At 36.3% G+C, this 12,412-nt stretch overlaps 1 protein-coding gene across 1 annotated transcript in view; it reads right to left on the bottom strand.

The window, feature by feature from the left end:
- Positions 1-221: 221 nt before the first annotated feature.
- Positions 222-12,412, bottom strand: part of CCDC91 (coiled-coil domain containing 91) — a gene marked incomplete at its 5' end in the record, with an annotated part of 73,467 nt that continues 61,276 nt past the window's right edge. The window contains 2 exons of the mRNA XM_009870005.1: positions 222-299; positions 626-739. Coding sequence (XP_009868307.1) covers positions 222-299; positions 626-739 — 192 coding nt within the window. The remainder of the gene's footprint in view (positions 300-625; positions 740-12,412) is intronic.

Raw genomic sequence — 12,412 nt, 5'->3', positions numbered from 1 at the left:
TTTTTATAAAGATCCTCCAAGAGAAGTGTGTTAATTTTTCATTCTCTTGAAAGTGAAATAAACTTGTTTTTTAAATTACATTTTACCATTTACACACAAGCAACAAAGTGCAAGCGTATTGCATTAACAGAATATCTGAAATCAAGTTTCAGAACATTACATTTCATAATAAGAATAGTGCACTGGCTATAAATCATGTCCACTAGAATACCAATAAATTTTCAGGCTGTCATATAATACAGGTTGAGAGAAAAAGTTAATGACCTTTGTGTGCATGAAAACTGCACAATAAAGTTCATCTGTGAACATAAAATAGCATCTGTTATTGATACTGAAATGCTTTCAATGAACTGAACTCAGATCACAATTTGAACGTGATAGCATCTATGCCCAATCCTTAAATTCCTGTAATAAGAAACACTGTAAATTTCAACTAACATATTTATTTCTGCTCTGCAAACTTAAAAATACTATAAATATATATGAAGAAATATATCAGTAAAAAAGTGGGAAAAAAAAGTGACAAATCCTGATTCTGTTTTCTTCTACATTTTAAGACAAGTTTCAGGATTAATAAACTTCACCAGTTTGTCACTGCACGAAGTGAAACCCTTCAGGCACTCACCCTTTTCTGCTCTTGAATATATTTCATCAGTTCTTCTCTTGTCCTCTTCACTGCTTCTTCAACTGCCCTTTCACCTCGTTTTTGCTCCTCCATTAATGCTTCCTTGACAATTTCCTTTTTAAAAGGAAAACATGTAAGTGTAAATTTTAAAAGTATTTCACAAATGTAATACCAGTCCATCCCTTTTCTTCTTACTAAAATTTTATCATGACCATACTCCTTTCTATCCTAAGCATATGCAATACAATTACAAAAATTTATAAATTCAGTACTTTAATTACTGAAGGGAGATAAATCAAGAGAGAAATAATTGCTTTAAAGTTGTGTTAAGAGATGTATAATATTCTCTGACAGCAGAAGAAAATGAAGCAATACAGGTATTACATTGCAATAGAAGTAGGGATGTACAAGTTGGTATTAATAAAACAGAATATTTCCATTAGAAAGGACCTACAATAATCACCAACTACCTGACCACTTCAGGGCTCACCAAAAGTTCAAGCATGTATTAAGAGCATTGTTCAAATGACTCAAACACTGACAAGCTTGGGTCATCAACTACCTCTCTAGAAAGCCTGTTCCAGTATTTAACCATCCTCTCTGTAAAGAAATGTTTCCTAATGACTAGTCTGAACTTCGTCTGATGCAGGTTTGAACCATTCCCACACGTCCTATCACTGGATACCAGAGAGAAGAGATCAGCACCTCCCTCTCCACTTTTGCCCCTCAGGAACCTGTAGAGAGCAACGAGGTTTCCCCTCAGGCTCCTCTTCTCCATATTGCACAGCTAATCAATGTGCAGAGTCCTAATGACAATAATTTTGTTTCCAAACTTTGGGAATTGCAAGGGACATTCCCAGCATCATAGAATGGTTTGAGTTGGAATGGACCCTTCTGATCATCTAGTTCCAACCCCCTGCCATGGGCAGGGACACCTGCCACTAGACCAGGTTGCTCAAAGCCTCATCCAGCCTGGCCTGGAACACTTTCAGGGAGGAGAAATCCACAACTTCATAATGTCTAATCTAAATCTACCCAGCTTTAGTTAAAACTATTGCCCCCTTTCCTACCACTACACACCCTTGTAAACAGTCCCTCCCCAGCTTTCTTGTAGGCCCCTGTCAGGTATTGGAAGGCCACTATAAGGTCTTCCCAAAGCCTTCTCTTCTCCCGGCTGAGCAACCCCAACTCTCTTAGTCTGTCTTCGCAGGAGAGGTTCTCCAGCCCTCCAGTAATCTTTGTGTCCTTCCTCTGGACCCACTCGAACAGATACACTTCATAGAATCATAGAATCATAGAATGGCCTAGGCTGGAAGGGAGAGATTATCTAGTCCAACCTCCCTGTCATGGGCAGGGACGCCTCTCAACTAGATCATGATACTCAGTGCTCCGTCCAGCTTGGCCTCCCCTCCAGGGAGGGGGCAGCCACAACGTCTCTGGGCAATTTATTCCAAAGTCTTGCTGCCCTCGTACTGAAGAATTTCTTCCTAAGATCCAGTCTAAATCTATTCTCCTTCAACTTAAACCCATTTCCCCTTGTCCTATTGCTGGACACTCTTGTAAAAAGTCCCTCCCCAGCCTTCCTGTAGGTTCCCTTCAGGTATTGGAAGGCAGCTATTAGGTCCCCCCAAAGTCTTCTCTTTTCCAGACTGAACAATCCCACTTCTTTCGTGTGCTGAGGGCTTCAGAGTTGGACACAGCAGTACTCCAGGTGGGGTCTCACAAGAGTAGAGTACAGGGGCAGAATCATGTTCCTTGACCCTCTAATCACACTTCTTGTGATGCAGGCCAGGATACAGTGGCTTTTGGGGCTGCTACCGCCCATTGCCAGCTCATATTGAGTGACTGTACACAGAAGTAAAAAGCAGCAATGGATACTCACACACCTAACCCCCAAATTAGCATTACCATACATCAAATCTGATTCAGTACTAGAAACGCATCACAGCAGAGAAACCCAGGAAGCACCTCTTAAAACACCTCTATCACTTCTAGTACAACTTATTGGTGTGAGTTATCAGCCAGGAAACAACTTCCTGGGCCAAACCCACTGTCCTAAAACTTAAGTTTCAGCATTCCAAAGTCACCTATGAAATAAGTAAGTACATTATTTAGCCAAGTGTTTTGTTTCCAAAATTCAAGAAAATGAAGTGACAATCATAAGATTCCTGAAAACAAATCATACAAAAATGTAATATTTTCAGAAAACTACAAAACATCCACCAAAAATAATCACAGAACGTTAAAGATTTGGGAGATTGAGAGCACTTCAGAAATGAGGTAGTGGGCTTTGCAATTCTTATGCTTTTACGCCAGATATTCAAAAGTGGAAGTAGCAGAAACACTAGTGGCACACCTGCAGCATGAAGCAGAGATTTGGGACACTTTTATTAACAGTATCACAAAGCATACTTTGCGCATTCACATTTAGCAAAACCAGTAAGCCATGACCAGAATTCCACAGGCTGAAATTTATGTTTCTTTTCAAAGAATAAAAATATAGCATAACTGTATTCTTTACAGCTATTCAGAAACATAAGTTCAGAAAAAAAAGTTGTGGGTTTTTTTTTTTTTTGCAAGAAGTTCCACAGTCCTTCAAAATTACATGCATGGTAATTGGAGAAAACAAATGGTAACTGTTGCAATGCTCATAGAAAATACAACTGGGCTTCTAGTGTATTTGCTCATATCATTTTTTTAGATCAGAAAGTTTTGAAAATGAAAAGTAAATACAAATGGACTACATTCCCTAGTACTCTTTGCTGATTAGATGATAACACTGTGTTAGTAGCAGGTACAGAAAAGATTTATCTATAGGATTGTTTGACTGCAGGTGCTTTATGATACATATTTGTAACTTGGATTTGTGGGAGTGGAGGATGGTCTACACTTTGGGGTTGGTTTTGTTTTCTTTTTTATTTTATTTTTTTTCTTCTTCCCCTCCAGATCCCTACTGGCCAAGGACCAAAGCTCTAAACAAAATTCAAACTCTTGCTATATGCTCTGCCATTGGCTATGATCAATCAGTTAAATATTAAAGCAGAATAACACCTACTAAGCAACACAGTTTGTACACAGAAAGTAAAACTAAGAGACATTTTTCACCACTTCAGTAAGAATAAAAAAATCAAAGACTGCTTTTTTTTTTTTCACTTCATTTATTTATTCACAGGCTTTCAGACTCTTGTCAAAATGACCGAGTCTACCTTGTACATACACTGGCAGGCTTAGAAGAAATCAATTACTTTGCTGCAATACTTAAAGTGCTCAATTTAAAGTATTCAGTTAAAGCACCATACTTAATTATACGGGAACTATGACTAACATAAGGAGAAATATATACCTTTATAAATGTTTGTGAGATAGAATGACAATGATTTTATTGCTTTGCTTACTGGTTTAAGAAACATTTGGCAACCTACAGCGACACTTGCTTTAAATCCAGAGTCACAGAATGTCCTCTTGGTGCTTAACAATTACGACCTCTTTACAGAAAGCATTTTTGCAGAAACTCAATGGTATTGAATGGATTGACTCTGGATAACCGGTAGAATTCTAAGGTTTTGGAAGTAGGACATTTTTATGAAGCTGTATAATTCATCTGTACATAGAAGAAGGGAATTTTACCATATGCTATTAGTGTACTAAATACAGAATACCATCAATGAACTTAACCAAACCCTATCTTTTTTAAAGACACTTTGACTGAAAGTGATTCAACTGAAAAACAGATTGTTATTTCTTACCTTTAGCTATTTAATCCTTTTCAGCCAAAACTGAATACTTACTGCAAAACTGTACTTTTGCTATCCTTGTAACAGAAAAAGTCTAAAACCCCAAATTCAAAATGTACAAGTATATAGTCCCCACTGTTTTGGAATACAGCAAATACGGAAACCATAGCTGTGAAAAGTGATTGTAATTTTTTTTCTATTTTAATTCAGTTTACTAAAAAAAATAAATCCTAAGACAAAGGTCTCTTTCACTAAAGAACTCTGGCAAGACTAAAAGAAAAAGTAGCAGAAAATTACATAGAACTATGCTCTTTCAAAATCACATTTTCATGCCAGACTAATTCATCAAAAGGTCCCCAAATACTGTCTTGTATTAAAATGGAACAAAAATCCATTATTTACCCCATTAAACTCTTAAAAGCAAATTACAGAACTATTAGAGTGCTATATCATAATATGCAGAAAAATTTACATCAATAACTCACACAATAAATTAAAGGATTATTATAATTTTCCTTGATATCATACTACTTGAAAGACTATGTGAGCAAAAGCCCAATTAAAAATACAGTTAAATCCTACAACTTTACTAAAAACCAAAAGAAAATAAAACCCACTAGCAACACTTTTAGGGAAGACTTTTTTACCACAGCAAGATTAAAACAGAAGAAATAAAACTGGAAAGAATTCTTTTCAATTTACAACAACAAGTTCCCAAAATTAAGACTAGTATTAATTCTTTGAAGAATATAGAGTTACTGATAACATTGCAAGTAAAGTTGTATAACATCCTATTGAAGCAACAAGCAAAGCATACCATGACTATGCTACTTTTCACTCTTTGTTACCAATACATATTTCAAGAGCAATTAAGTTGGTAAAAAAAGATGTTACTTTCTAATATCAAACAACGTTATTTGTTTTACCACAAGGAAAAAAATGTTTACTGATTACCTCTATACTATTATATAAAGAAGTTGCCTTAAGGTGTTTTTTTTCATAATACTTATGGAGTTCTATAATGTGATCCAAGATCCTTCTTGGTTTTCCCAGGAATTCCAAAAAATGGAAGAGTCAAGAATTCAGCCAAGTCCCTCATTTTCAATGCCTCACTCTACAGCTGAAATTTTTATTTCTTAATGTACTCCCATCATCCACCAGCTCAGAAAAAAAAGAATAATCCTGATTATTCTAGTAGTAGATATTCCAAAATCCCAATAATACAAAAAGTAAATACCTATTCCAAAAGGTACTGGAAATAGCTAGTATGTTGAATAGCTATTCCCTGTGTTTTCTTTAAGTCTTATACACATTTTCTAATAGTACAGTCGATGACTCAAAATTTGAGTCAGAAGAAATGCCATACCACATACTAAGTTTAAGTGAACACAGTAAACAGATTTTTAGTAAAGCCTTCAACACCCTTTCCTAAAGCTTTCTCCTGGAGAAACTGGTGCCTCATGGCTCAGATGGGTATACTCTTCACTGGGTGAAAAATTGTCCGGATGGTCAGGCCCAAAGAGTGGTGACAAATGAAGATGAATCCAGTTTGTGGCCAATCACAAGTGGTGTTTCCCAGGTGTCAGCACTGGGGCCAGTTCTGTTTAATATCTTTATCAGTGACCTGGTCAAGGGGATCAAGCGCACCATCAGTAAGTTTGCAGGCAACACCAAATTGGGTGGAAACGTTGATCTTAGCTCAGTCAGTTGAGCATGGTGCTAACAACGCTAAGGTGGCGGGTTCGATTCCCGTTTGGTCCCCATTTGTTGCCTGATCCAGTTGAGAGGTGGCGTCCCTGGTGGCAGGGAGGCTGGATTAAAGTGATCTCTAAGGTCCCTTCCAGCTTAGGCCATTCTATGATTCTATGATCTGCTTGAGGGTAGGAACGCTCTGCAGAGGGATCTGGACAGGCTGGATCAATGGGCTGAGGCCAACGGTATGACATTCAACAAGGCCAAGTGCCAGGTCCCGTACTTTAATCACAACAACTGCAGGCTGCACTACAGGCTTGGGGAAGAGTGTCTGGAGAGCTGCCTGGCAGAAAAGGACCTGAGGGGATTGATTGACAGCCAGCTGAACATGAGCCAGCAGTGTGCCCGGGTCTACAGTATCATTGCTCAGAAACAGGTCAGCAGGGCCAGTGATTATTCCTTTGTACTTGGCACTAGTGAGACTGTATCTGAAATACTTTTTCAGCAACAGGGCCCCTCATTACAAGAGACACTGAGGTGCAGATCTGGTGAAGGGTCTAGAGCACATGTCTTATGAGGAGCAGCTAAGGGAACTGGGGCTATTTAGCCTGGAGAAAAAAAAAAAAAGAAAGAAAAAAAAATAAGGAGGCTGAGAGGAGACCTTACTGCTCTCTAAAACTACCTGAAAGGAGGTTGCAGTGAGGTGGAAGTTGGTCTGTTCTCCCAAGTAACAGAACAAGAGGAAACATCTTCAGGATGCACCAGGGGAGGTTTAGACTGGACATTAGGAAAACTTTCCTCACTGAAAGGGTTGTCAAGCATTGGAGCAGGCTGCCCAGGGAGGTGGTTAAGTAATCATCCCCGAAGGTATTTAAAAAGACCTCTGGACATGGTGCTTAGGGACATGGCTTAGTGGTGGACTTGGTGTCAGTTTAGTGTTTGGACCCAATGATCTTAAGGGTCTTTTCCAACCTAAATGATTCTCTGATTCATCTACCACATGTTCTAGTTTACCAAAAGAACTACTAACATATCTTCCAAATATATAAACATTTATTACTTCAGAATACAAAATTAATAGAGGGTCAGTCATTATAGTAAATTATCAACTGATATGAAGATCATTGGAATCCTCATGTTACTTCCATCACTACTATTAAACAAAGTCTTACCTGCATGTACATCCTGTTAGCAAACGTGCTTACTTTTCCTTCATCTCTTTCTTTGCTCTTTCCTGCTATGGTATAACTACCTTTAGATTTTATCCAACTTAGATTTTGGTTGCAAAAGTAAAAGTTTGCCCTTATTTCATTTTTAGTTAAAAGGCATACAGTATTATTTGAGGCTCTTAGCGTTAATTTAATAGATTCAAAAAAATGAAAAAGGTCAGTTTCCCATAATAAGCTGAGAAAAAGCACTACACAAATTGCACTTGATATGTGACGTCTTCCCCGTCCTCTTTGCTTCTTAAACAAACAAAAAACAACAAAACAAAAATCAAAACCAAAACTGATCAGAGATCAACAACATACCATAGTCAACAAAGTTAGCTTATTTACATGACTTAGCATACATGTCCCTGACAGCAGTTGGAAGATTAGAATACCTAATAAAAAAATATATTCAGGTACACAACTGACAAATTATATTCAATTATATAGCAGGAATCACAACTATGTAATCACAATATACAGAGCTGCAGGAAGGCAGGAGGAAAAACTGGGTACTGTATATAGAGACCTCCAGTCAGTATTAAAAAAAAAGCAAAAAAAAAAGCAGCCATATGATTGTTCACAATTTTATAGAAAAATTCTTTTGTTTCCACACAAGGATCAGGTGGCAGCACTACATTTTATCTAGGAAATGCAACCACAGACTTCAGTGTTAGTGGTTTTTTAGAAAACAGTAACCCTCAAATTATAATGTCTGTGGTTATAAACTACTACAGATTAGTTCTGAAGTCAGACATGGTTAAAGTCTGCATGCAGTGGACTACTCCTTTTCCACACTCTGCAAGAATATTAAAAATAAACTGATCTAATGGCAGGGATCTCTTTCCACTCAGTGCTACTAAGTTGTGTGCTTCTTCACATAGTGAAGATTATACATTTTCTTTTAATGAAAAATGCTTTTCTATGTCCTTATGGAATCACTATGGTCTCTATAAACACTGGAATCAATGTTTCTGCAAGAAGGTGGAAAAACAAGAAGAAAATGAAACTGAAAATAATGGTTGGATATCCTCAAGAGAAACGTAAGCAAACACACGGAAAGTTGAACAATATGGTAAAGGCAATAGAAATTGTAGAAGATATCCTTTGAAGTGTAAGTTCTCCAGCACATTACATGACACTACATTATCAATGGACTATTTGGGTAAGAATCATGGTAGTGAGAAAAAACCCCAACATCTTCTTGTATGAATCCACCAGATATTGAACATAAAAATGTTATGATAGTCCAAGCCTTTCATTGGAAAAATAACCTTTTTTTTCTTCAAAGATTAGCACCCTCCCACTCAACCAAAATCTTATAAAATCTAAGAAAGTAATTCCTAGAACTGCTGCACTAAGTAAGCCATTTAGCTGGGTACTTCAGAAACACCAAATAAAGGGAGTATTTCAAACTCTGCCTCTCCCATAGGATTCTGTGACCTACATATAAGATGAAACAAATAACAAACAGGCAAAGAAAGATTGATCAACTGATACTATTTTGTTTTCCCTTAACTGCAAAAAAGTATCTATCTGCAAAAGTAGACTTAGCTGATAATAAGACAAATGTATATCCCCATATATTTTATTTTTTCCTCACACTATCCTTCAAAATATTCAATCTACACTTACCGATGAGAAAATAACATTTTTAATATTCTTTTACAGATTATAGGGCTGAGAAAGGGCCATTCTACAGCTAATAAATCTGACTGAAAGCTACAGTGGCAAATAATTGTTTAGACAAACTTTTTTATTTATTACTACTTCTAATCTTCTCAAATACAGGGCAATAAGGAAAAATATCTAGACAAATAATAACTTTCAACAAAAATTAACAGCTAAGTTAAGCAATAGTAGAAGAGAAAGAAAAGCCAGTGCCTTAATGTTTTCAATTACCTGTCCTTTGTTCACTTACATATGACTAGGTATGGGAATCCTTAAGATATTCAAATCCAGACATGCCAACCTATCAACAGAAGCACTCCCTCAAGCAGATGAGCATGAACATAAAAAAAGGTTTTAATAATGTAGCAGGTAAGTAGCCATTCTTTTTTTTTTTTTTTGATTAAGCACTGTATATTGTAGACATTTTGCAATTCTAAGCAATCATATATGCTGGTATTAATAAAGTAATGGACAGTACAAGATTATAGGAGATCAAAGGAAAAAGTTCTGTAAGGACAATCCTGAAAACTACTGTGTACAACAGGGTAAGCAAAATTACATTAATACATTCCAAGACCACAAACTACAAATTTATCGTTCTGTAAAAAACACCACCACGTGAATCCTCAGGAGTGTGAACATATTCCATTGTCTTGAATGCTTTGAGATTTACTCAGCAAAGACTATTGGAAAGTTCATATTTTTTTTCCATAAGCCTTTAGGTCAGCTTTTCTTGCAAAAATATTTTTTCTTTGTATATCTCAGTATATCTAAGTTGTGGCTTGGCTGAATGAAACACTGCAGCCTCAGTTTTCCTGAAATACTTTCCCATTGTAAGATCATTTTGCCTTAGTGCTTTTGCTCATGTCCAAGAGGAAGCAGAGTTTATGTTAGTTCTTTTAATAAATTAAAGGCTGCCTTTTTTTCCCCTTCTTCTAATTATTTGCAGCCTTTAGAATACTGGAGTCTCTAACATATCTGCTGTGTGGATTATGGAAATGATGAACTCAGGCTCTTTTTCTCTTGAGAATTAAGGGTAAACTAGATTGTACACAGTATTTTAAACATAAGCCTTCAGGAAATGACAAAGGTGATTCTTTGCTTCAAGTGCTTTAGGAAAGTTATTAATTTTAAGTTATGGCATGGACCTAAATTTCCAGGGCTTACCCTGCAGTTGCCAGCTTTCATTTTACTTTCAACAAATATTTTTAAAGCAAAAATTGTGGTGCATAAATTCTCTTTAGCTTCTTTCACTACTTCTCCCTGTTACACCCTGCCCTGAATTTCATCTCATTTATCTAATCTAGTATTTAGCTTTGAAAAATGACAGCTACCACCATGCAGAGAGCTATATGCATGATACCATTATAGCTATGGTGGCTACTGCTATAGCTACTCTGCATTTCCCACTATTTATAAATACACTATATCATACCTCTATTTTATTCAAAATTGCATGGATCTCATCACAGAATCACACAATGCAGTGGGCTGGAAGGGGCCTTTAGAGGCCATCAAATCCAAACCCCCTCAGTGAGCAGGGACATTAACTAGATCAGGTTGCTCAGAGCCCCGTATAACCTCAAAGAATAAAAATAAGCAGAAAGAAGATAACACTGGAGACCACCCACTGTTTTTTTTCACTGAATTCTATAGATGGACCCCGGGAGCTTCACTGTTCAGTTTTGAATTCGGGGGAAAAAGCTTCCGCTTGAGCCAAATTACCTGATAAATTTTCTCTTTTATCTAGAGGGTAAACAATTCTTCACTCAAATAAGTGTTCTAGAAAAAACATTCTAGTGAAAGAATTTCACCAAGCATTCTTCTCAACATTGACACGGATGTGACTCTTCTTAATTTACAGTAATTTGGCAGAAATTATTTTTCTTAAGGCCAGAGTTGTAGCTTCTCGGTTATGATTCACAGTGTCTGCTGACACTATCTGAGCTTCTACTACCAGACTGACAATGCTGTTGAGGTCCTGTTTGGCTCAAATTCAGGAGTCTCAGTTTCTTCTGTTTTGCTCTTATTTAAGTCTGACATACATCAAAATATATTTAAACCACACAGATTATAAAGTGGGCTTGTATCTTAAAGAAAATTATAAAATCCTGAATGTCTTCAAATTATTCCACTAATTATTCCTAGAGTTACTTATGGGTGCCATTCTGCCTCACCTTTTTGTAGAAGACTACACCAACCCTTTCTGATCTTTCAGTTTTGCAGACTTACAGTATTAGTGAAGGAAAATTCCTTCATTTTAATACTATGCTTATTTCCTTTGGTTTAGTCCAAATATGTATAGCAAATCTCTCATGATAAATTGAAGAAGATAAACTAAAAGAAGGGAGATTTTGTTAAGAACAAGTCAAGCTTCTCTTTCCTAGTATAATGTTCCAAAATCATGCGTTAGTCAGAAAGAAAACTCTCTTTTTTGAAATAACAGCAGCGCTCTTAAAGCTCTTTTTATATGTCTAATGTCAAAACATTATTTTGCATGTTCACTTACAGTCAGCTACACTCAATTCTTTCATTACTTGGTATTAAACATAATAATAGTATCAGGTGACAATTCTGAAGCAGGAAGCATGAAGAATTATATAGCACAGCATAAAGAATTAAATAAAACAAATGTTACATGGCCATAATTTTACATTTTATTATCTAAAATGTTAAGACTGTCTGTTTTACTTTTGGCCATTATAGAGTTGACTTGAGAGATGATGTTGTCTAAATAATAATTGCAAGAAAGTCAGTAGTGTAGTTAGAGAAATCTTACTGTAAAAAAATAAGAAACAACTCTGACTGGAAGGCTCTATCCAGAAAAAATAATGTCTGCATACAAACTGCCTTTAGACCCAAGTGTTTTCCATTGTTAAATCAAAGTCGTATCTGACACCACATATAAGCTATCAGTTGGCACGTTAGCTTTGCAGGACTTCTTTTGTTGTCAGAGAGTTTTAGTAGTTGTCATGTATTTGTAGCAGCAATGGCCTAAAGGAGGCAAGCAAGTTCTTGTCAGAGGTAACAAGAGAAAATTTCTGCAGGAAACAATTTTCTACATGGAAGTCCATCCTCCTCAAAAAATCTGTACTCATTAATCAGAGAATAAAGAGTGTAACTTGAAATATGCTATATGTGCATGTGAGAGAATTTTAGAAATCTCAAGGAAAACCTGCATTTTCCTTAACTGAAAATAGATTAGGTATTTGAAAAATAAAACTAATGCAAAGGAGAAATCACCATATATAAATGAATATGATAAATCATTCCTGTTACTATCAACATTGTCAGGACTATTCAATACTGAAAAAGATGGTATTAACTAATGCTAAATGACTACATCAAGAGCTAGACATTTACAGGTGAATTAATCACAACACTCCAATACCTCAGTGCTACTCACTGTCACAAGCACACCCGTAGACACTCCAACACTACTAATTACTCGATCAACTAGCAGCTGAGCTAAAAAACCC

The sequence above is a fragment of the Apaloderma vittatum genome, unplaced genomic scaffold (genome assembly GCF_000703405.1).
Source record: "Apaloderma vittatum isolate BGI_N311 unplaced genomic scaffold, ASM70340v1 scaffold11085, whole genome shotgun sequence".
Lineage (NCBI taxonomy): Eukaryota > Metazoa > Chordata > Aves > Trogoniformes > Trogonidae > Apaloderma > Apaloderma vittatum.
Note: the sequence above shows the minus strand (reverse complement) of the source record. Positions and strands in the feature narration are given on the sequence as shown.